This window comes from Nyctibius grandis, chromosome 15 (assembly GCF_013368605.1).
Source record: "Nyctibius grandis isolate bNycGra1 chromosome 15, bNycGra1.pri, whole genome shotgun sequence".
Lineage (NCBI taxonomy): Eukaryota > Metazoa > Chordata > Aves > Nyctibiiformes > Nyctibiidae > Nyctibius > Nyctibius grandis.
In genome coordinates, this window is record NC_090672.1 from 851,241 (window position 1) to 875,934 (window position 24,694).

A 24,694-nucleotide genomic window follows, 5' to 3' on the forward strand; every position below is an offset into this window, starting at 1 on the left:
TTCCTTTTGGAAGAGAGATATGGCTGAAAAACATGTATTCTGAATCTTTTCAGTCCCTAACAATTCAAATTACAATATTAAAATTCTTTTCTCCACAGGGTATCTTAAGTGTGTAACCAAGAGAAGCACAAATAGTCTTTAAAAAGGCCAACAGAATATCCTCCTGGATCAGATGCTCCATTTCTTAGTCATACTCCCACGAGGTGTTCTACACCAGTATTTTAAAGAAACACAGAACAGAGAGGAATGGACTCTTTAATACAGAAGAAGCAGCAAGACAGGCAGGATAAATTCCCCCCTCTGACCCCAAGGAAAATATTCAGGTTATTTCTGACTTGTTCAAAAAGGAAAAAAGTATTTTCTCAATGCAAGTAAGGTAGATAAGAACTTGGGGACTTACAGCACATTAGAAGGCATTAAGAAAAGCCGCACAGGCCTCCGCTTCTAAACATCGTCTCTGCCAGCAGTACTCACTGCTAGTTTCTGTTTGTTACCAGTTAATTTGCACAACTTGTCCACTACAGATAGAGCCTATTGGATGGCCAGAGTGTTGGGCCACTGACACTCATAAGGAGGTGGTATTTCGATGCTGCTTTTATCACGAGAGCGGATAAATATAATTTAGCACCTCCTATATCCCAATGCACTGTATTGCACAAGCCATCCTCAAGACAACAACATCTGAAGTTCAAAAAGGAGGTGACTTTCCCGGTAAAGGTCACAATGAAAAACGGAAACAGAAGCACGCTCATCTGGAGCAGGGAGCCTCAGAGCACCGAGTACAGCCTCAACAAGGCAAATTTCATAGAAACACAGAAGTGCTGGTTGGAAGGGAGCTCCAGAGGTCTCCAGTCCAGCTTCCCACAGGTCTATCACCAGCAGGTCAAGCCGTGGCCTGTCTTGTTTCAAAACAAACTGGTGCACAGCCACCCGGACAAAGCAATGCAGAGCTAGCAGGTGCCAAAAGTCAGCACTGTAAGAAAAATTTTGAAAATAAATTACCTCTAGGATTGTGGGGAAAAATAAAAGGTGAGGAAAGGCTCTTTAGAAACAATGCTGACACTTGCAACCACTCCATGAAAATAAGATTATTGTTGCCAGGGTGCCACCACAGACACTAATATTGGTAACACCTCGGATTTGACACAGACTCTAACTGACAAAAGAGTTAAAGTGTGAAATTTCCTTTGGAAGACACTCCTATTGCCTACCACAACCAAGCCAGCCAGCACAAGGAGGAAAAAAAAGTAACTTCCTTTTCAGCAATTGAGTTTAATTTTACTTAGACACTTTTTAAAACTCCCACTGTAAACTGATGCAGAAAAATTCTTGCTGACCCTTTACAACAGAAAAAAACCCTTCTAACCCTTCTTTAAACTATCTAGTATTTGAGAGGAAAAAGAAAAAATCTTGGAACTCCAGGAATCTTCCTTCTTTGACAGAGCTCTACCAGAAAAGTGCAGTCTTAGACGCACTCTATCACAGTAACCTTCCCGATACCCCCAGGAGGTCACCATAGTATAGGGCAGCTGATGTGGACCTACACTACTTTATCATGTTTTATAACTTCTCTGGAACAGTTTAAGTTTACTGTTTTTCAGGATTTTGGAAATATGTAAATGTACCATAGACATTGCACCTTCCCTCAGACAGGAATGTTCTCTTCCAATGCTCACACTCAGAAGAATCCCAGGGCTACCAGGAGGAACACTCGTGTTCAGTTTGAAACACTCTAGGACTTGCACCAAGAACTCTTCTGTTTTGTTTCCTGTGGGCCATTCTCTGGGGTTCAGCTCCTTAAAAAGGCACATTCAGCTTATGGTTTGCACTCCTATAAACACTACTTTCTAAAAAGAGATAAAACAGAGCAAGAATATGAAGCTTGACCAGTATAAGTTCTGTTGATATTCTAGTCAAACCTAACTAAGGAAAAAAAATACATATATATTGCTTATACAAAGCAATCTTTATTTTCAAACGCTGCACTGCATAAAATTCATCTGATTGACAGCCCTGTGCATGGACACAGACCCCCCACTTCACTATTCAGCATAGCACAATCAGGCCGACTATGCATAAAATCCTTTAGACCAGAAGAAAAATCTATTTGCAACTCATTACTCATCTCCTGATAAGTTAACAGCATTCACCTGAAAAAATCAACAAGAAAAAAAAAAACATTTCATTTCTGTATTCAGATGAAGAAGAGATCAGGCACACTGCAGGGCTGGTCCCATGCGTGGAAGCTGCTGATGCTTTCAGTGCTCTTCACCTTCTTAACCTTGATAAAGAAGGACTCTTAAGGCTCTCCTGCTTATAATAAACTGCCTTTCCCAGAAGGCAAAACAGTGCAGAAAAAAAGAGGGCAGGAGTCCTCTGAGAATGCCATAGCCCACATGGCTTTTCATCATGTAATCATCCTCCTGCAGTGACTGTCCTTCACTGATGTCTTGCCAAGAGATACAAATTAATTTTACCAGCAATACACACGTTCTTCCCAAATTAAAAGTATTTTCCATTTTTTGCTCCCAACAATGTTTCAGACATGTCCCAAATTTCATTCTGCAGCCTAGATCTTGCTGCAAATAATATCCATGGGGAAGGCTCTATACAGATTTTTGATAATGGTATTTTGCAGAAGTATGGTTGCCTTTCTTATTTGGAAGAAAGGAGGCGTGTGGTGACAGGATGCTACACTTATATGTTTCTGCTTTAACTCCAGCGCCAAATTACAGCCGAACCTACAGGTGATGTTCACATCAATCTTTGAAGACCTTGTGTTTTAGGGTTTGTATTTTCTCATGTGGGCAGCAATAGAAGCAGAAATCTCAGAGCTCCTCTTATTCTGGCCATAATAGTCCATGAAGTCACCATCTGGCCCAAGGAGGTACATTATTATTGTGTGATCCACCTGCAAGAGAGTACATCGCAGGTCGGTAAAAAAGATCCTGCACATCTCCCAAAGTCCCATTCAGCCTTTGGTTCAGCTGTCTGACAAGACTTTTCACCAACAAGCTAAAGCAAGATAAGGAAAACCTCAGCATCACCTCAGCAACCTTTTCTTGTTTTACCCAAGAAAATAAATACAGAAAACCAGCTGCATACTCAGAATGTGTGAAGGAATACTGTAAGCAGACAAGTCCTCCCTAAGCTGCTGGCACCCTTCCCGCAGCACAGACAAGGCTGCGGGCTAAAGGTCTTTCCTCTTCACTTTTCCCAGTTTCCTTCTCCTTCTCATGATGCTCCACAACCCCTACAAGGTATTGAAGCTCCTGCTGCTAATATGATGTAAATCCAATATAAACAGAGATACTTCATTAAACCGAGTTCACTGTCAGTGCAAACAACGGGACCAAGAGCATCACCAGGGTACAGGAGCTGGTGCAGAGGGAAATACGTGTGCTGGGAGGGGGCTCCCTCTGCTGTCCGAATTGAAATAACCTAAAAAAATGTCCAAAGTAACGATGACTTGAATGTTCACAGTATTACAATTTGATTTATACAAAAATTAACTCCACTGTATATTTATTTCAAATGCCACTGCAAGTACTGTCTGCATCTAACTGTGATACCATCGTTATAAGCAAAGACACAAAATACTGAAAACGGAGGCCATGAATCTGTGATTGCTCAAGTGACTACATCATCTCACTGCCCTGGAGAAAAAGAACTGAAATGTACTTATGCACTGAGACTACAACTGTGTTTGAAATTAAGGAATCACATAAACATTTCCAGTATCACAAGCTAAAAGGATGCATTAAATTTAATGGGATTTCTGTCACGGAGTGTTTCTCAAAATTTTACTGAAGAAGATTTAATTCAAATACTTTAATCTAGTTTCAAATGTTCAAGATAAGATCACAAAATCAAGTTCTAGAAGACAATTTTTTAAGGAATACAAATCACAATTTAGATCCTTCAACTGGAAACTAGCAAAAAAAAAACTCAGGTAGCCTGCTCAGAGCGTCTTAACTCCCCAGCCTAGGGAAGATTAAATACAGTCAGGATGTAATGCAGTTTGAGAGCAAAAGACCACTGTTTTTCAAGCTGTGCCTGAAGCCTGCACTGTTCCCACTGTGTGCGCATAAGATCATCGTTTGAGTTTCAATGCAATCTTGTAAACCACAGAATAAAACAATTAAACTGGATAATCTGGTATTGAGAATTGTAAAATTGAGATTATTAAATAGGAATTAGTAATATTCAAGTAATTCTTGAAAAATTCAAACAGATGTTTAGAAATGATGATTTCTAAATGCTCATCTCAATGCTCTTTTCAAGTCAAAAGAAGCAGCAAAGTTTAATTGGCTGTCATGGACCTCTTCCTCTCCCCCACCTCCCAGCAGCCTGCACAGGGAACAGAACCCGCTCCTGCCCAAACATCAGCCTTAATCACTAACTGGCACAACAGGTCCATGCAAGACATAATGAGGGAAAAAAAACCTTACTGGAAGAAAGGACAGGGTAGTAATTACCTAGATAAGTCTCAGGTAGGCACAAAACCCTAGAGCCTCAAGCTCTCTCTCCCAGGTCTGCTGTTGCTGCTATCCTCTTTCCATTTTCTTTCAGAGACCTGTGTCCTCCGGCCTTCCTGCCTGAACACAGAGAGCTCACTGCCTCTGAAAACAAAGGGCCTCTGACAAATCCTGAAGAGATGCAGATATACTCTTCCTCCTTGGCACCATGTCTGGAGCTCCTAGGCTGCTCTCCTGCTCCCAATTCACTGGCCTTTCTTCCTCACTGCCCTTCCCTTCTCTCAGAATCACCACCCTAGCACAGGCCAGCAGTCTTCTCCCTGGATCCTGAATCCCTTCTCGTACTTCATTACATCTGTAGTCACCTTCTCCAGTTTGGTTTCACCCTCCAACCTCCCTTGAAGCTGCTGTCATCTATAGTTATTTTCCTTGGCCAAACCCCTGTATTTTCTCTTCACGGCCATGCCAGAATCCAGGTGTGGTTTACTTCACAGGGAGCAGCACTCCTTCAGCTTTTCTGGCCTCTTTCCACCATCTCTCCTCAACTTCAGTTCACTCATTTAGTGTCAGATTCTACTGATTTTCTCCATCTCCTGAGCAGGCATCCTTTGCCAATCCTGTTCCTATAACCTATTCTTGCATTTCCACCAGCCCCTTTTTATAAATCTGATTTTAAGCCGTATCTTTAGACAGATCTCAGATTGAAGCTAGATTGATTTAAATTGGTGTTGAATTTCTCCAGCAAGCTTCTCTCCTACATTCAAATACAGTATCTTAGACACAGACTTCTCTAGTTATTGAGTTGCCATTTTAAGTGGAAATAAGTTCTTGATCTCCCACTTCCCACCCCTTTTAGTAACGTAGAGCAGTGGGCATCACCAGTACAATTCCGTCTTCTCTTTACTGAGATCATACGCTGCTCTTGCTCTTTCATTCTATGCACCACTTTTTTGTTCCACCAATCTTTTTGTCCGCGTGGATAATTTATTTGCTGCAGTCCAGTGGTTTTAAAAAACAGATTAAGAATAGACAATACTGGATTGGACCAGAACCAATCTGCCTCAGCATCCTACCTCAAATAGTGGCCAACAATGGTTGCTTTAAAGAAGAGTATAAAACCAGCACCAAAAATATGCCATCTTCCTCTATTACCTCCCAGTTTCCAAACATTTTTAGCTCACAGGCTTCCTGAGCTAGGCAAGATTTTTGTACATTTCATAATCCTCAACAGATTGTTTTTTCCAAAGACTAACAACAAGTCTCCCTGTGGACTGCCATAAACTTCTACTATTTGCATCCGTAGCGAGGGATTCTGCTTCTCATGAGCCCATTGCAACAAGAACCATCACCTTTCCTTTTGAACATGTTTTTAGTTTTCTCTGATACACTTAGTCCTTGTAATGAAGAAAAAAAATGAAGATCATATAACGTGTAGCCTCACTTGTCATATCACTTGTACCTACTTTAGTCTTGCAGTCTGGTCAGGGTGTGGCAAGTCAGGAAGGCCTTGGCAGCGGCTCTGAGCCCTATGACCAGTCCTAGTCACTTCCAGAGAGTAAGATTTTGACTATCCAGCTTAGTCTCACATAAACCTCAGTTTCCCCCTTCACACTATTACTCTATGTATTTAATTCACACTTAATTTAGCATAAACATGCTCTCTCTTCCAGGTCAACTGCCACAGGAGGAAGATCCCCACAGTCTCAGCAGGCAGACTTTGCATCATCCAAGTCTCTTGCCAGGAAAACCTCATTCCTTGCTGTCAGTTTGGCAGGGAATGAGTTGTTACTCACTTTCACCTCTCTCTTCTCCCTCTTCCTATTGCCTTAATTTCTCAGTTCCGTTTTCACTTTGGAGCACATAAGAAAACAGCCAGACAAAAACATTACACAACAGAAAAACGTTCAAATTACTGCCAGGCTTGCTAGCTCATATGCTATTCTGTACGCAGGCCTGGGACTGTACATTTTTAGAACATATTTCAGTGAGGTTCTGAGCTTCTAAGAGGGCACCTTGATTCTGAGACCTCTAAAACACAGCTTAACACATTGGTGCAACAGGGCTCTGTCATGTAGGACTTCAGCATAGATTGCAACAGCTGCCTTCTGATTTTAAAATCTATATTCTGCTCTTATCCAAAGTCTTTCATTAGGCAAAGGCCCTACATTTACTTACTATGTAATCATTGTCTTCATCTTTGGGACCTTCGCTGTAATACACACGGTAAGCTTTGGCCACTTGGTCAATCTGTGCCCTGGTACCAGTCAATCCGATCAGCTTTGGAGAAAATTCTAGATAGAAAGAAGATATTTAGACATTTTAGTGAAAAGAATCCCACCAGGACCCTCCTTTTCAGTGCTCTATATTACATGCTATAGGACGTCAAGGAAGAAAACAGTAATACCTTTAACATATCTGGCAATGGCTTCTTCGTTGTCCCTCTCAGGATCAATGGTGATGAAGAGTGGGGTCAGATTGGGTAAAGATGGAATTCTGTCTGTGACATTAACAATCATTATTTTTCTTAAAAAAATAAAAGTCATTTCTCACCTCCCTTCAACCGAGCTCACAGCCAAGCTACCATAACATCAATCCAAGCCCACCCTAAATGACAAAAAAAGCCATTTTGTGCAGCTTAATTTATGTAACTTGTGAATGAAGCAAATGCCACAAAATCCAATGCTCTGTGCTTGTGCTGGGTGCAGCTGCGCTTCCAGCCTCTCAGCTGGAGACCCTGCCCTGCTTAGGAGAGATGACAAATTGGCTCTGCTGCAGAAAATGTCAGGGCATGATGCGTGTATAAAAGCACAATGGTCAATACAACAGAAGTACACCTGTGATGGTGGAGCAGGAGGACAGATGAAGACACAATTCAGGCTCTCTCCCTCATGTTCCAGCCATAGCCTTCACTATATTTTCTTCACTTTAGTCCCCCGCTCCCACCTGCTTCGTGACTATTATCCCTGCCCCATAACTCTTCCGGGCCTGCAGGCTGAGAAAACCCCCTCTATCACACATCCTTCCCCAACCTCCACTCCACAGCACAGTCACTCTCAGAAGAGACTCTCACAGAGATCTGTTCTCAGAATTAATAAAATAGAGGGGGAAAAAGACCCTAATACACCCCACAATAACTTCTTGGCAAAAATACAATGCAATGGCACTGGTCCCTGTAATCTGCCACCGTCACATTTTATTACCAAGAAGGTCCCTGTTGCAGACAGATCAGTGCTGTCATGCTCTAAATATCAGATCCTAGTGACAGGCAGATTGATGTACGTATCACTTCACAATTAACTCAACTACTGAATACTAGTCAACAGCATTTTTTAAAAAAGATCACCACTTATTACCATTTGTGATATTTTACCACAGTAAACCTGGCCCTCCCATAAAAAAGGACCACTACGCCAACTGAATTCCCATACCAATTTCATCTACCACTTCAATCATTTTCTCCAGTTCATCAGGACAGATGTCAGGGCAGTGTGTGAAACCGAAGTAGATCAGCACCCACTGGCCGATGTAGTCCTTGCTGGTCTTGGGCTGTCCCTCATGGCTGACGAGTGAGAAGGGCCCTCCCAGCAGCGGTTTCCCAATGCCTCGGTTTCGTTCCTTCTCCAGCTCTACAAAAAACAAGAGGGGATCAAACACACCCACGCCACAATCCACGCTGCTTCCCAGGTGAGCCTCAGAAGCAGTCGAGCGTCAGGCAACCTCACAGAGTCATGGCCCAGGGCGCTGAAATGTCAAGATCTACCAACACCCATCATGCAAAAGTGTGATGTGGACAAGACTTCCAAAAAAGCATTCCATTTTGGTCAAAATCAAATATATCGCTAAACTCCTTTGAAACATAATAATCTCTTTCATTGCTGTCTGACTGTATTTTTATTTAAAAAATAAAAGAGAGAAAGACATGTACCTGGCTTGGTGTGAAAACAGAAAAATCAGCATCTTTTGCAAACTGAACATATCCTAAAAGCTGTAATATCTCTGATTTTCAGCATTAAAAACGTGAAAATTAAACCAGTGGGCAGTTACTGCCAGACAGGGAAACGCTCACATATGCTACACAGAGGGAAACCAACGTGCACAGAAAATCCCAGCTCCGAGTCTGTGCTGCATTGACTGGCAGCTGTGAGCATAATCAAACACAACTATTCCAACAGCAAAAGCATCTTTAAGAATTTTAAAACACTTAATCTTTAAGTGTTTTTTTGAATTTTTTTTTTAATTTTCTGCAGCATTTATATACACACCAGTGCAAAGCGGGACGTGATTCAGCGGGATGTGGAACGGGTAAAATAGATTGGAATACAAACAACACATCATCTGAATACGAACAATACATCATCTGAACCCTGCAGATGGGTGGGGCAATCCCAAACACAAATACAGGCTGGGCGGAGAATGGATTGAGAGCACTCCTGAGGAGGACGTGGGGGTGATGGCTGATGAGAAGCTCACCATGAGCCGGCAATGTGTGCTGGCAGCCCAGAAAGCCAACCGCATCCTTGGCTACACCAAAAGCAGCGTGGCCAGCAGGTCGAGGGAGGGGATTCTGCCCCTCTGCTCCACTCTCATGAGACCCCCCCCTTCAGTGCTGCGTCCAGCTCTGGGGCCCCCGACACAAGAAGGACACAGAGCTGTTGGAGCGAGTCCAGAGGAGGCCACGAAGATGCTCAGAGGGCTGGAGCACCTCTGCTATGGAGACAGGCTGAGAGAGTTGGGGCTGTTCAGCCTGGAGAAGAGAAGGCTCCGGGGAGACCTTCTAGCACCTTCCAGTACCTGAAGGGCCTACAGGAAAGCGGGAGAGGGGCTTGACTGTGAAAGTGGTGGGACACTGGCCCAGGTTGCCCAGAGAAGCTGTGGCTGCCCCCTCCCTGGCAGTGTTCAAGGCCAGGTTGGATGGGGCTTGGAGCAACCTGGTCTAGTAGAAAGGTGTCCCTGCCCATGGCAGGGGGGTTGGAACTAGATGACCTTTAAGGTCCCTTCCAACCCAAACCGGTCTGTGATTCGGTGATATGATTCCATGAATACAAAATACGACGCTCCCGCTGCCTTCCCCCGCCCGGCCACACGCCGGCCGCTCAGGCCGGGTCCCGCCGAGGCGGGCAGCGTCCGGTCCCACCCCCCGCCCCGCACTCACCCTCCTCCTTCCGCCTCTTCACCGTCTTCATGGCGGCCAGCAGCCCCCCGCACAGCACGAATGTGGCCGCCAGCGACCGCCACGACACCAGCTGCTGAGGAGAAGCTGTTTAATGACTGAAAACGGGGAGGGACGGCTCAGCCCGTCCCGCCGCCCCGGGCTCTCCCGCTGAGGAGGGACGCGGCTCCCTCACTCCCTCACTCACCCTCCTCTGCGCGCCCGATCGCGGGCCGCTGCCCGGCGGCAGGTGGGAGAGCGGGCGGCTGCCGGGCGCCAGCAGCGTCGCCCGGACCCTCGCCGGCCGCCCCGAAGGGCGGCAGATGGGACAGCGGGCGGCGCTGCCCGCGCCCGGCAGCCGCCAGCACAGCACCGCCCGCCCGCAGCGCAGCGCTGCCGCCGCCATCTTGTCGCCCGCTGTTCCGTGCCCGCCCCTTCCGCCCCCCGCCCCCGGCAGCCGCCGCCATGGAGGCGGTGCCGCCGCTCTTCGCTTTCGGTGTCATCGCAGACATCCAGTACGCGGACGCGGAGGATGGATACGACTTCGGCGGGTACCGGCGACGGCATTACCGGCAGAGCCTTAACCTGCTGCGGGACGCTGTGGAAGCGTGGGCCGCGGAGAGGCCGCCGCTCGCCTTCGTGCTCCAGCTGGGTGACAGCATCGACGGCCTCAACGCCCAGCGCGGCGAGGCCGAGGGTGCCTTGGAGCAGGTACTGGCAGCGCTGGGGCGGCTGCCGGTGCCGGTGCACCATACGTGGGGCAACCACGAGTTCTATAACTTCAGCCGGGCCCGCCTGGTGCGCACCGGCCTCAACAGCCGTCCCGCCGGGGCCGGGGCCAGCCCACCGGCCGGGGACTGCCAGGCCTATCACTTCAGCCCGGCCGCGCAGTTCCGCGTCGTCGTGCTCGACGCCTACGACCTGAGCATCCTGGGCAGGGAGCCGGACAGCCCCCGCTACCAGGAGTCCCTGCGACTGCTGCGGGAGAAGAACCCCAACGAGAACCTCAACAGCCCCGCAGGTACCCCCCGGCTCGACCCTTCGGCAGGGAGCGTGAGCGGCTGAACCTCCGCTTCCCAGAGCGATAACGCAGCTCCTGGGACTAATGTGGTTGCCAGAGGGCTGAGGCACGTGCCCCGTATCTGCCCACCTCCTCCACCTCCCTGCTGTCAGCTGAGAGCCAGTCAGTGGGTCTCCAGGCAGATACAGCAGATGTTCCCCTATACTGATCATGCTGCTCGGGTGCTTTTGGACTGTGTTTATGCTGCGCTGTGTGCCCTGCAGTATCAGAACAAAAGGCTGCTGTTGGTGCAGCTGCTGTTGCAGAGCATCAAGTGGTGCCCACCCTATCCCGTGCAAGCGGGGGACCCAAGAGTGGAGAAATCCTGTGCATGCAGAGTGACCAAAACTCACGAAAACACTAACAAATAATTTTCTCTTGTCTGTCCAAGGAGGCTGGAGTTTTGATCCAAGAGATGCAAAAAGGTTGTAAGAGTAAACTATCTATCATAAACAGATTTACATAAGGCAAGCAAATAGGGGAGCTGTGAGACGTGTATACACCTATGCCTAACCTTCTTCTTCATTGCAGGACTCAAAGAACCTCGGTTTGTAGAGTTTAACGGAGGATTTAGCCAAGCCCAGCTGAACTGGTTCAATGAAGTCCTCAAGTTCTCTGATGAAAACCAAGAAAAAGTTGTAGTTATGGGTAGGTGGATATGGGGGACGTATGTGGATATATGCAAAAGAAGTTATGTAGCCAACGTGTGTTAGCTGAGGAAAATGTAGCAGCTTTGTAGCTCCACTGAGGTACATGTGTAACCTACAAAGTAGAATAGCAACCATGTCTCACGCTTGGGTGAGCTTTCTGTACACGGTTAGGTGTCTGAACTTCCCAGCAATGAAGGCAGAGTTTGGTTACACTTAAAGTAACTCTCCTGCTTCTTTCCTTGTCAACTGCAGGTCATCTGCCCATTCATCCAGATGCTTCAGACAGAGTTTGCCTAGCCTGGAATTACGAAGATGCCCTTTCAGTCATACACTCCCATCAGTGCGTGGTCGGCTTTCTTGCAGGGCACCTGCACGACGGCGGCTATTGTTTAGACTCTCATGGAGTTCATCATCTGACTTTGGAGGGCGTTATTGAAACTCCCCCGGAAAGCAATGCCTTTGGAACTATTTATGTCTATGAAGATAAAATGATACTAAAGGGAAGAGGCAGAATTTCAGACAGAGTAATGCATTTCTCAAAACGGTAAGCAAATATAAATTGCTTTTCTTCAGGAAGCACTCGGACAGAAAAGCAGGGGATTCAGCTTATTATTTGCTTGTAGAAAGATGTGCATGGCTGATCCTTATAGCTTTAACTCCCAACATTTTTCTCTTGGATACAGAATTTTACAAATTATATTTCTGTAAGAAAACAGACCTAGTTTCCTCGTGGAGAATAGAGAAGGCCAGTAACCATGTTTGAAATAAATATACTTGAATGCAGAATATTGACTTGAAACACCCAATCCTGACTGGATTGTTACTTACTGTGAAAAAATGCAAACCATATTATGAATATTGTCCAAAAAAAGCCACTTTTTTATATCCATCAGAATTAAAGCATGCAGAGTTGTACCTGCCCAGCCGCATTTCAATTTTTTTTTTTGAACATCATAGTAATGTCTCATGTCTGTCAGAATTAGTCCACCCTGGAGGCTAATGCAGTCTTCTTAATATTGCTTTAAAAGAATAAAGTAATCTTCAAAAAAAACCTAAGCCCAAGGAAAATGGAGACCCTCTATGCTATACCATGTAATGCTGAGGATACACCCGCTGGGATCTATGTGTGCACAGCTGTATTAGCCTGCAGCAGTACTTGGAGAAGAAGCCCTGATGTGAAAGGATCTAAAGCATGTTGCTGTGCTGCATCTGGACCTCTTCTCGCTCTCTCCCAGCCAGCTTGTGTGTCCAGGGTATTCACCTGTGCTTCCTTCTCCAGGATTAGTAGCGGTGGAACATGCTTATGGTCACTGGGCTGCTGTCTGGGTTCTGCTTTCCAGGAACAGAAATTCTGTGAGAAGCAGAGTTATGATAGTGACCACATCTGCTGGTGGCATTTTTCAGTACGCATCTTGCGGAAAATAAAAGATACGGAAGCTTTCATTGAATTTCCTTTAGAAAAATAGTATTTATTACTCTGTAAAACCAGTAATTTTCATTTAAAGATAACAGCAAAAATAGTTCTTCAGATATATTCTACGTATGATTTTAGCGTAGGAACAGAAATAACAGGCTGCTCAATTTTTCAGTTAGTTTCAATGGACTATCCAGGCAGATACCTGGAAGTTTTATGGCTGTAAATAGTCATTTATTGAAACAAAGTGTTTGCTTTACTTTTCCCTTATGTTACAGAACAGTAGATTTCCCAAAGTACCAGGTGGTTGGAGAGTGATTCAGGGATGCCTGGATATCTTGAATACACCATTAGAACACACATTAGATCAACAGTGCTCTGAAAATGTATGAAGCAGCCAGCTGAACAACAGTTTCCATCATAAAAAAATTATCCACTCAGATGTGACAGTGTTCCTCAGTTATTTTAACAAATCTCAAACCGCACTGCTGGAAGCAGACAGGCATTCTTGGGACTTACCAAACTGATAGTCACCTTTCATTAGGAATCAAAAGCAAAGGCAAGTAAGGTCAGAATATTTATTCTGTACTTTCTCCCACCCGATTAAATCACCGTTTTACAGTGCGTCGGCCAAGATGCTCGCATCTCTTTGTTCACATAAATGTACAGCCATGAAACAAAGGGTAAGAGGGCGACCACAACTGCAGCAATCAAACGAACTCCAGCCAGTGGACTCCTATAAAGAAGCAAATGCCAACAGAGCTACTTCACATCAGACTGCTACGAAACACTCACACCTGGCTGCAGTTGGAATGAGACTCTGTATTTGCTAAAAACGACAGAGAGCCTTTGGCCACCATAGTGTAGCTCCTGTGGATGCGTCAACAGAGTCCTTTACAGGAGAGGCACCACATGCCAGCAGGAAAAGCTTTTCTGCCACCTCAGGCTACATAAACCAGGTGAGGAAAAACAAACAAACAAAAAAAAAGCACTCTGCTTGCCCAGAGCATCTGTGACATCTTTTCCCAGAACAGAGGTACTGTTTGGCAGATTGGCATTTTTCATGCTCCCAGCTAACAGGAAGTTAGCAAAACTGCAGTCACACCGTCCTCTAAAGAGGCTGGGGGTGGAAAGTGTGGAGCCACTGCAGCCAGGCAGCCACCCAGAGCCTTCTGCCAGCTCTGCCTGCATCACCCACCTGCTCCGGTGGACACAGCGGACACCGGTACAGAGACCCTCACTGAAGAGTTCTGTAAACTGGGAGCAATGGCAGAAATGGCTTTGCAGTTCATTAGCAGTTGTGGCAACGCTCACTAGTCTGTTCCACAAAAGGGGTGTGCTGTCCTTATGCAAAGGGAGAATGTCCCCTGACCATTAGGGAGCAGAAAAAATGTTTTGTGTAGCTTTACTTTCCCCCCACAGACTTTTTATCTATGCAAGGTCCTACAGGCTGTACACCAGCTACTACTGCTTAGGTATCTGAGAAGGTTCAGACAGTGACATGAAGCAGAAAAACAAGCAGCCAAAATCAACTATGTGTTTTCAAGAAGCTAGTCACTAACTGTGAACGTAAGAATGGAGTAAAAAGAAAAAAAGGAAACAAAACTTACTTTGCTGAACTGCGACAAAGACTCATCCATATTGTAATAATCATGAGACCAAGCAACTCTCTAGAAAGCCAAACAAAAAACAGATCAGGAAATAATACAAACGGGTGTTTACTTTTAAAGAAAATACAGATTTTGCCTCCAGAACAGTAGTGTAAGTACACACTGCCTCCTTTTGGAGAAATTAGATATATTTTACTAGGATTATAATTATAAAGGTGATTATATGGAGTAACTTTGCCTCCCACCACAAATCTACAAACACACGTGAGCCAGCTATACAGCTGCAGAAATTGCTGCTTCCACTTTTTGTTCTTCTGCTAAACCTACATTCCACAGCACATTTCCCTCAGGAACAGGGAGCAAAGCAGCATCCCAGTATTCCAGACCGCAAACAGCCACAGTAGCTGCCAGTGCTTCCTCTCAGTACTGAGCAAGCATCTAGTTCAGGCAACGACCAAATGTCCAGGTCCCAGTCCTCCCTCCCCGTCAATCCCTGGCAGTTTAGAGGACTCGGCTGCCCCTGCCAGATAAACATGCATATGACATCAAGAGCGTTTAAACATTAATTCCTACAGCTTCAGCAAGAGAACACAAAGCTATTTCAATGTGCTTGTGCCCTGGTCTTTGAAAGGCAGAACTGCCCCCAATTAAATCTAACTGCCACAATCAGGCAAGCGATCACGATTGTTCACTCTCCCTTTAGCTCCAACAAATCGCTGGTTTGGAGCACTATGGCCCCTCCTCCTTGGTTTGATTCCTCTGGACCGACAACACTCACTGCAACAGCCCAGCAAATAAAGTTCAGCAAAGTGACCGCCAGAAGCAGACGGCCTGGCGTGCTGAATTCGTGCAGGGGAAAATAAAAATCACGGCTTACCTGCCTTCCTCTTCGTGCAAAACGTTTCCTTGAGTGTAAGCAAACAAGAAGCAAACCAAGGCAAAGGTCCCAACAATACAACCAGCAGAATGAAGGTCACAGAGGCTCCTCCAAACACTATTATCTGAGGAAAAAAAACAGATTGCCAGCAACTGCAACATAGCGTGAAGCACACCCTAAAAATCAAAAAGCAACTGAGTCACTAAAAAAGATGCCTCCAGCAAACACACACATATTGGGCAGGAAGATGTAATACCGGCATCTTTATGACCAGGGAAATCTGCTAAAAAGTGCTGTTGAAAATAAACACTAGTGGGCTTGGGGCTTGCTTTCCTAGGAATGCAACTTCTTGGCAGCAGCACCTCAATGAAAATGGTTTCCTGTTCTCTCCAGCAAACAAAACAGGCTCCAGCATTCAACACGCCTGGAAAAAAAATCACAAGGTGGATTACAAATTAAAGTTCTCTTAAGCAGGAGGAACAGCCTTTCCGGAGCTCACAGCCATAGCCAGGCGCTCAACATGACCCCAGAGGACCACTGGCGTCCAGGGGTCCGAGTCCCAGCTCCCAGCCAGCCATCAGGGGTACAGAGCAACCACCACACTGCAGGGAGCATCTTCCTTCACGCTCCCTGACAAGCCTCTGCCTGAGCTTTTGCCTGTGATGATGAGCAACGCCAATGACATCTCTGCCTGGGGAGTGATGTTTTTAAACAGAGAAATACAGATAATGTGAAATATCTGAATGGGCCCACAGATTCTTGTGGTTTTCCATGTCCATTCCCAGGGGCTCGTGGGGGAGAGGCGAGCAAACACGGGCAGTTCTCGCTGATCTCAGCAATGTCAACAGCAAAACCCGTAAAATTAAGAGCAGTCTTTTCTGGGCCCTGATCCCTCCAGGCAAGCGTTAAAGATGACGGGCTGCCAAAATTCAAGAGCTCAGTGTGACCCATTGTTGTAATCGATTCCCCTCGTGGCTGAACTTACTGCAGCTCAGCAGAGACAGAATCCGGGTTTTCCACAGACCTGAATGGCAAATATCCCTTGGTGAATTTACAGAAATGTCCCGTTATACAATAGCTGTTCTATTTTAATCTTAATTTTCCACAGATCTTGGCACAAGTAACAAAAACCTACTTGTGAGTTTAACACGTAGATTCTCGTGACCAGCCAAATGCCATTATGTTGAAGCTACACCTATCACACAAATAAACCTCCCCTGAAATGTTCAAAGCCACAGGGAACCAACCCTCGTGGGTTTTGCTTTTATGAACGCTGCCACTATATGCTTAAGGTCACCAGCATGCACTCTTGAGGGTTTTTTTTTGGCATAAGTGTGGTTTTAGTTTATTCAGAGTAAGTATTCATCCAGAAAAGATACAGTCACTTTGTGTACATAAAATGTCATTATTTTAAAATTATTTTTAATGAATGAAAATACAAAAACTGAACTATTTTCTGGAGTCTTGGACCAAATCTGATCTGACTGATTCTCTCAACATGTGATGTGGCATTAGCCCCCTTAGCATATGCCCTTGGAAACTCAGCCACGGCACTGAAGCCTCTAAACGCCCCCACTGCTGCCCCTGCGCTTTGTGGGGTGGCTGCAGTACTCGATACCGAACAAGACCTTTAGCTCTCTGAAAGGCCTGTGCAGAGCTCTGCTGCTCTTCTGTGAGGTACATAAGCAAAAACGCAGATTTACAACAAGGAAACAAAGTGAATTAATTTGCCAACGTCAACAGCCGGGCCGGGTTCAGAGCATGCTCCCAGGCTTGCGTTCCATTCAGGTTTCGAGCGCTGGAATCAGGGTGCAAAGGTAAGACCATCCCAGCGGCAGGCCTGTATGCAGAGCTCCTGCGTTCACCTACAGCATGTCCAACCACGAGCACTAACCAATGACCACCTGTTTTAGAAGCAGGTCCCACAGCTTTTTTCCCTCAAAAGGACATGTTTCCACATGGCCTAATCTTAATCTGTGTTACAATAAAAAAAAAACCAACAACTTTCAGGAGCAAAATTTGAGCAGCGACTGTTTTGCACACCAATATCATACCTGTTATTGAAGGGTTAATGCCGACAAGCAGTGTCAGGGCAGCTGGCACTAAGTAGACAACCTGTTAATGAAACACAGATCTGATCTGTAGCAAAATCTAGCAGGATAAGGAAACAGAAGTGCCCATCCACATCAATGCTTCTCCCCTTCACAGCAGTTTCAGATGCGCAGAACAGCTGCAAATCCTGCTCCCTCCGGCACGCCCTGGCACTGCTGGTGCTCATCTTCACCATCACCACCCTAAACCCTGGGCCATCAGCTGAGTGCCAGCCCTTGTTCCTCAGCTTCTGGGTTACCGAGTCCTCGCTGCCCAACCAGCCCTCTGCAGAGCCCCTGCGTTGCATCTTGATCCCACAGGGAAGGCCCCTACCGGACACCCCTCCCCTCCGGGCCCCCCAGACCCTCCACCTGCGCTGGGCGGCTCCCCTGGCAGCAGGAGCACCCTTCGCTGCCGCAGTTCAGCCCTCCCGCTGTCAGCTGGGCTCACCCCCACCAGGGATGTCCCCCTGCACAAGGGACATGCAGGGGACACCTGCCCACCCAACAGCTCCTGTCACATACAGAGACGTTCCCCCCTTGCCCCTCAGCCCCAAGCCCCGTGCACGCCGGGCCGGGGCCACCGGGCTGCTCGTGTGCCCGTGAAGGGCCTGCCAAAGCGGACAGAGAAGAGGGTTTCTCTCTAGATTTCCCCCCGCCGAGCTGAGCAGTGACAGAAGGCAGCCAAGCTGGAGAGTCAAGGCAAGCAGAGGTGGTGATGGAGAGAGGAGGTCGCCTGCTCAGGGGGTCTGGGACACAGGGCAGGAGGAACGAGCACGGCGTGGTGTGTTCTGCACAGGGAACGAACGGTTTGCAGGGGGCAGGTGCAAATCTGGGGTGAAATAAGGAAGATCCTGGAAGCACGGTCGGACTCCAGCCGTCGCGGCAGTAGAGAGGCCGTTTTCCCGGCGCCTGCTGGCTCTGGCTAAACGCACGGAGCAGGTTACTCACTGTCCACAGCCCGGCGTCGGGGTCGTTCACCTGCAGCAAGGAGGCGCGTCCTGAGGCCCTGCAGCCGCCGCCCCGGCCGGGGCCGCGCTCCGCAGGGGGCGATCGGAGGGGAAGGGCGGGGAGCGGGGCCGCCTGCCGCCCCCCGCCCGGGCAGCCCCGCCCTCACCTGCACGGCGGCCGCCAGCCCGAAGAAGGCGGCCATGAGGAGGTTGCAGAGCCGCCACAGCTGCCCCGCCATGGCCGGCACCGGCACCGCCTCCGCCGGGGCGGGACGGGGCCAACGGGGCGGGGAGGGACCGCCCAGTGGCCGCCCCCGCGAGGCGGCAGCGCCCGCCCCGCCGCTCCCGCCGGGCCCGGGTCCGGCCGCCCCTGCGGGGGCCGGGGGGGCTGCGGACGGAGGTGCAGCGGGGGCCGGGGGTGAAGGAGGGGCCGAGGTTGGCTGCAGATGGGTGCAGCGGGGGCCGGGGGTGGCTGCGGGGGCCGGGGTGACTGCGGACGGGGGTGCAGCGGGGGCCGGGGGGGCCAGCGTGGCTTGTTCACAGGCACTGGTGTTTTAGAGAGGATTGAAAAATGCGTGTTTCTCAAAGTGGAGCCAAAGCCGCACGGTGCTAGTTACTCATTCCAGGAACGTGAGGGCTCTCCTGTCCTTCACCAGTTGGGTCACTGAACATGAGCCAGTCTGCACATAAACAGGCCACCCATCTGTGAGCTCCTGCGGCAAATGCATCCAAGTACGACCTGAGCTCCATGAAGAGAAGCATGACCAGCACATTGCAGGGAGTTATTATTCCCTCTTTGACCTGGTGATGGTGTACCTGCAACTTTTCAGTCATGTCCAGGGTCCCCAGTGATGAAGGATGTGGAAGACCTGGATTGGTGTCCTGCTGATGGTGGCCAGGATGGTCAGGAATCCAGAGAATGTGGCCTTTGAGCAGAAATGGGCCAAGAGGAAGCAAAATCCAGTAATAACGTGTAACCGCCCGTGGGGGAGCTGCAGAGATGACAGAGCCATGTTTTCTTTGCTGGCATCAGATGATATATCAAGCCGTAGTGGCCACAAATGGTGGCTTGGAAGGTTTTGACTGAACATTGAATCACCCTCATGAGCAGGGTAGTGCAGCCTGCAATAGGGAACCCAGACAGCCTGTGTGATCTCCATCCTTGGAGGTTTCCAAGGCTTACCTAAACAAAGCCATAGCTCACCTGCTCTGATGTGACAGTCTTGCTTCAGTTGGGCTATTGGACTCAAGGCCTCCAGCCATGCCTTCATAGCAACACTTCCATGTTTCTGTGATAACTCAGGTACCTGAAAGAGAATCAGATCTTTGTCTCAGTGAACACACATGAACAAACTTGTACAGTAAAACTGGCAAGTAGTTATGCCAAAGTATAAAGCCCTTGAGAGGGGCCCTGCAGTCCCTGCCTGAGCTGTTGTAGGAGCCTGTCTCAGCCACAGCCTTGCTTGTCTTTGCCCATAGAGTCTGTTGATCCAGTCCTTGACCCATGGGCTGACTTCCCAGCTTGACCTCAGACCTACCTCATCACCATGGATCTCACCAGCCACATGTTTGATGCTGGTTACCCCTGCCAGGCCTGATCCTGACCCATAGGTGAACTTCCCAGCTTGACCTCAGGCTTGCCTTGTCTTCATGAATTTGGCTGGTAATCTGGGCTCTCGGTTGGATCTGGCTGCAGTCCCTGTCTCTGCCCTGCTTGCCCCGCACCAGGGCAGCAGGACGAGCATTGCCCATGCCTTGTTGGCTGTGGTGTCCCTCCCGGAGCCTGTCCCTTAGGGAGCAGCCGGCCCTCACTGCTCCCTGACGAGCTCCTTGACCCAGTTCAGTACGTGTGTGCTGGTGGCCGGGGAGGTCAGGAAGGTGCTGTCAGGGTAGCAGGGGAGGGCTGGAGCACAGAGCCCTGGCGCAGACTGGTTGAGGTTGAGACGGCTGTGGAGATGCACCGTCAGTCACTGCAGTGGGCTGACGGGGACTGGTGCATGACTGAGCTCAGAGAGTTCCCAGGGAGGGGCTGGGAACAGCCGCAGCTGCAGATCAAACCACTAGTGGTGACACTGCCGGGCAGGGACCAAATCTTACTGCTGTTTCGAGGGATACCTCGAGGTCAAGCAGGACTACGGACTAGATACTCATTTTTCAGCATAGGCAATGCAAAATAAGGAACTACTGCAAATCCTGCAGTCTGTGTCAAAACTAACTATGAACACTGAGGTTCCCACTGAGTTTCTGTCCAGTTTGTCCTCATATAGTCAAGAACCATCCTGTTTAGTTGCAAAGGACATTGTGAGCCCACCTCTACATGCAATGTATGTGTGAGAGATTCATGTTTGTTATAGTTAACTTTGGCGATAGGTATCTGAAAGGTTTTTTTCTCTACCATAGAAATAATGAAGCTGGCTGAGAGCTGGCATGCCAGAAGAGAAGGAACCATCTCCAGAAAGGCCTCCTGTTACACAGCAAGTGAGCACCAACTCCAAGGATCCCCAGTGAGCTTGTAACAAGTGTCTTCTGCCTCCCACGGGCCATGAACAGATGTGGCACTGGGTGTCACAGCTATGCCAGGGCTTGGAAATTTGGTGACGTTGAAGAACCACAGGTTTAGGGAAGGAATAGTGAGTCAGGGATAAGAGGAGAATTCTTTCTTTTCCTTGCCAAGAGATTGGGATTTAATGGAAATTTTGGTAATGACTCAATGGTCTAGGATTAGTTTTGTATTTAAGAACAGATTCAGTCTTTTTGTATTGTCTGGAGATCAAAAAGAATATTGCTCAGAAGAATACTACTGCTTCGGCATTCGCTGGTCATTTATGACCAAAAGTGATAATTAATGATCAAAGTAAGCCCTTTAGAAATGTTGTATCTGCCATATCCATCTACCAAACCTGAGTCTCTGTCAGATTATTTCTCCCACTTATTTCAGTAACAGCATAATATAGCCCCCTCAGCCCCCAACAGAATTAGGTCTTGCTGAACCGTTACGCGGAGGACATGTGAATGTGTCCACATTTGTGGAGAGGATTAATGCTCATCTTCTCCTGTTATTTTTAACTGAGTCTTTCCTTGAGCAGGTTATGAGAGATGAATTTGCTGCAGAGAAAGTCACAGAGAAGTAAGAGCCGTCTTTGTAAATGGCTGCCATTGTTACAGCTCCACTGAGTAGGCCTTATGGCTCGTAATAATTGTGTTATTCTGTACATTAAACAACTGCTGGCAGCTGCAGGCAGAACAGCAGGCCACGTTCACTATAACTAAATCCCTCCCGACATTTAAATTGATTCACATTCCCATCCCGAAGCCCAGGAAAATTAAACCACTCTCTACAGGTGCCCTTAGGAGTATGACTTTCCTATTCACAAGCACTCTGGGAAGGGACTACAAATGCTTAAAGGAAAACTGGAAAACTACACTCCACATTTTGTTCTCCTCTTACCAAACCCAGCTTGACGCATGGATTAGCGAGAGCAACAGCCCAAAAGTCCCTGCAGTTTCTCAGTATGTCCCCATGGAGCTGCGCTCCCTCGCTGAGGTACCATGAACTACTGTACTCCTGATTTGGGTTTGGTAGGGAGGCAGGACCTCACTGGAGAGCACTTAGCAATATCTTTGTGGTGTAACCTCTGTCCCCAGATCTTCAGTCCCTTCCCCTCACCTCGGAAGGAGCAGTGCTCTAGTAATGAGCCTAGTAACATGCTCTAGTAATGAATTGCTTTCATGCTTTGTTTCCAGGCCCAGGATAGGCTTTTGAATGTATTTTCTAGGGAAGGAGAGGTATCTTGGGCTAGAAAATGGAAATGTCAAGGATTAAAAAGTAACAGTGGTGTTAAGAATAAGAGAGAAGAATGTAAGAGACAATGTGTCTTTCATTAGAATAATTTATATGATAGAAAAATAAAAGCAGAGAAGCTTTTCAGGCTGTCTTCATTTATCCCATACCCAGGGCTAAACAATAAACAGTTTTTCTATTACCCAATGTGCCTTCCCTAAATTAGGAAAGGAATTGGGAAAAGGAGGGAGACTTGTAGGTTGAAGTTAAACAGATTTAATGAAATAAAGAAATCAATATAAATGATAACACAAAAGAGACAAAACTGTACTTATCTACAGAGCACCAGCAAGTTGCTCCAAGAATTACAACAACTAGAAATGAGTGAAGGAAAAGAAAGCAAAAATAACCCCCACTCTCTCTCCCAAGCCCTCTCTTTTATAGTCAGCTTGATTGTTAATGATATAGAATACACCTATGGGCCAGCCTGGGTCAGCTGCCCCGGATTTAACTGCTGAGGGCCTTGATTACCATGGCTGGCCACAAACTGACACCAAATCCCAGTGAAACCAGGACACAGGCACACCAGCTCTTCTTTGTGTGCGAAACAAGATTATGAATTACTGCCTGTTTTTTCCAACCATATTAGCTGATCTTGCAAAAAGAAAATTCAGCTGTGATGAACTCTATGACTCTTTCATCTGTCTGGTCACAAGCTATTGCGCAAACCTACACAGCCCACCTGGTTTCTGTGCCGCGGCTGGGCTGCTGTTTGCCACATCGCGGGTGCCAGGCTGCAGGTCTGGAGGGGAGACTGTGACTTCTGGAGAGCAGCTGGGAGGAACTGGTGGAGACTGGGAGAGAGGCAGAGAAACAGCTGGGCAGGCACATCCAGGGCCCTGCATGGGGTGGGACAGGACTTTTGCCGAGGGAGGGGGGCTGCTGGGCTGGCAGCAAGCAGCTTCTCCTGGACACTTGGAGGGTTTGGTGAGCAAAGGTCAGTGACACAAGAGCGAGAGAGGGCAAAAGGCCAGTGTGTCTCTTGTGGGGATAGGGTGGGAAGGAGGGGATTGGTTTACCAACCGGGGCATCTGAATCTCTTTCATTCTTTGCTGCTCTAATTCAAACGCAATCGGGCTGTAGTGTGTTTTAGAAATATAAAGGTTTGTTAGTGTTTGGTGTGCTTACTGCAGAGAAAAGGTCGAGGCTGTTCACTTTAAAGCTTTACCAGCCATCACGAGCACTCCCCGTAACCACCCCCCCGCCCTCCGTGGACAGAGGAGACTTTCTCTGTCTGAAGAGTCTCCAGCAATTCTGCTTTCTCCCATCAGAGGGAGGCCAAGAACATTTAGTCCCCTTGAGTATAATTTCAGCTACTTGAAAATGAGTTCCTCAATATTAGATAAAACCTTTTCCCTCCTTATGCCTCTCTGGAGTCTGCTACTTACCCTGCAGAAGCCCAAGCTTACCTTCAGTTCAGCAACTCTGCCTGAAAAGGACAGAGGCTTTCACATGGGAGTGCTGCAGCCAAGCTGGGATATCGGGAGAGCCTGGCTGTTTCCCAAGAGCCTGTACCAGAGATGGTACTGAAACATTGCCATAGTCACCATCCCAGTGACCCACTCCATAACAGCGCTCATCCTCGTGGACACCGATGACGCTGCCAGGAATGACCACAGGTTGGTTTTGATGGGATCAAAACTGGTTAAGAAGGCTCCAGGTGGACAGGTGAAGGGCTTGGGGGCTTTGGTGTGTTCCTGGCCCCAGGGCCCTGACTGCAGTTCAAATAGGGACATCTGGAGATAAAGGCATGGTTACGCAGTTGATATTGCCAAAAGGGCTTGGGTTTTAGTTGCCTTAACTGGTGGGTCATGTGCCATGAGCAGGGAAGGATCGAGCCCACCTTACTGAGAAGGGGAAGAGCCCCATGTTCCCTGATTTTAGGGAACTTCAGGGGATACATGTCTAACGTGTTCAATAGGTTGACCTCCTTCTTGTCCTTATTATAATCCTATATTAACAACCTCCTTCCTACCTCATTAGTTTCATAGAGCTCACCCAAATTGATCTTGTTTATGCTGTGTCAGCTGCTTTCTTTAATCCTAATTTAAAGTCCTTCTTGATTCCCAGAAAAGTTCTGGAACAACTTGTTAAACAAGGCACTTGTATGCACCTGGAGGATGGACAACAGCCACCGTGAACTCAGCAGGAGCAAATGCTAACAAACCAGTCTGATGTCCTGGTATGGCACAATTTTTTAGGCATAAAGTGAAAAGTAACAGATGTCATATGTATTGACTTTAGGAAGGACTTTAACACTGGCTGTCCTGACCCTCTCTTAAGAAGATACAACCACATGGTGAGTGCAAAACTGGTGAGATAATTGTATCTCACGTGCTAATTATCAGAGGTGATCAAAATGGAAGGACATATCAAAGCGATTTTTGCAGGGGTCCATTCTGACACCAGATCTTTTTAATGACTTCATTTAACAGCCTGGATGGTTAACACCCATGAGTGCCTCATTAAACCTGCAAATTACTCCAGGCTGTGAAGGACAGCAAAGACCACAGAATTCAGCACCAGACTGATAAATGAGAGAAACGGGCTGAAACGTACAGGGCAAAATTCAACA

At 47.5% G+C, this 24,694-nt stretch overlaps 3 protein-coding genes across 4 annotated transcripts; 1 reads left to right on the top strand and 2 right to left on the bottom strand.

Moving 5' to 3' along the window:
- Positions 1-237: 237 nt before the first annotated feature.
- On the bottom strand, positions 238-10,139 carry SCO1 (synthesis of cytochrome C oxidase 1). The gene is given in 7 exon segments (XM_068413054.1): positions 238-2,911; positions 6,654-6,769; positions 6,883-6,975; positions 7,907-8,104; positions 9,631-9,721; positions 9,836-10,081; positions 10,083-10,139. Coding segments are annotated over 7 exon segments (930 nt in total). The 3' UTR covers positions 238-2,782.
- ADPRM (ADP-ribose/CDP-alcohol diphosphatase, manganese dependent) lies at positions 10,088-12,829 on the top strand. The gene is made up of 4 exons (XM_068413052.1): positions 10,088-10,648; positions 11,219-11,335; positions 11,590-11,881; positions 12,366-12,829. The coding sequence occupies exons 1-4, from the start codon at positions 10,093-10,095 to the stop codon at positions 12,373-12,375; spliced, it is 975 nt and encodes a 324-aa protein (XP_068269153.1). The 5' UTR covers positions 10,088-10,092; the 3' UTR covers positions 12,376-12,829.
- Positions 12,822-18,532, bottom strand: TMEM220 (transmembrane protein 220). 2 transcript variants are annotated; one of them, XM_068413055.1, is made up of 7 exons: positions 18,446-18,532; positions 18,280-18,309; positions 17,293-17,353; positions 15,495-15,662; positions 15,239-15,362; positions 14,362-14,421; positions 12,822-13,487 (listed from the first exon to the last, which is right to left on the bottom strand). In XM_068413055.1, the coding sequence occupies exons 1-7, from the start codon at positions 18,515-18,517 to the stop codon at positions 13,355-13,357; spliced, it is 648 nt and encodes a 215-aa protein (XP_068269156.1). In that variant the 5' UTR covers positions 18,518-18,532; the 3' UTR covers positions 12,822-13,354. The 2 variants fall into 2 exon arrangements, with proteins under 2 accessions (XP_068269156.1, XP_068269157.1); XM_068413056.1 differs by lacking the exon at positions 15,495-15,662.
- Between the last annotated feature and the right edge of the window lie 6,162 nt (positions 18,533-24,694).

Coding starts and splice junctions, on each gene's coding strand:
- ADPRM (XM_068413052.1), top strand. CDS start 10,093: ATGGAGGCGGTGCCGCCGCTCTTCGCTTTCGGTGTCATCGCAGACATC. Junction 10,649..11,218: donor GAACCTCAACAGCCCCGCAG/GTACCCCCCGGC, acceptor TCTTCATTGCAG/GACTCAAAGAACCTCGGTTT. Junction 11,336..11,589: donor AGAAAAAGTTGTAGTTATGG/GTAGGTGGATAT, acceptor TGTCAACTGCAG/GTCATCTGCCCATTCATCCA.
- TMEM220 (XM_068413055.1), bottom strand. CDS start 18,517: ATGGCGGGGCAGCTGTGGCGGCTCTGCAACCTCCTCATGGCCGCCTTC. Junction 17,354..18,279: donor CCGACGCCGGGCTGTGGACA/GTGAGTAACCTG, acceptor TTTCATTAACAG/GTTGTCTACTTAGTGCCAGC. Junction 15,663..17,292: donor CATTAACCCTTCAATAACAG/GTATGATATTGG, acceptor TTTTTTTTCCAG/GCGTGTTGAATGCTGGAGCC.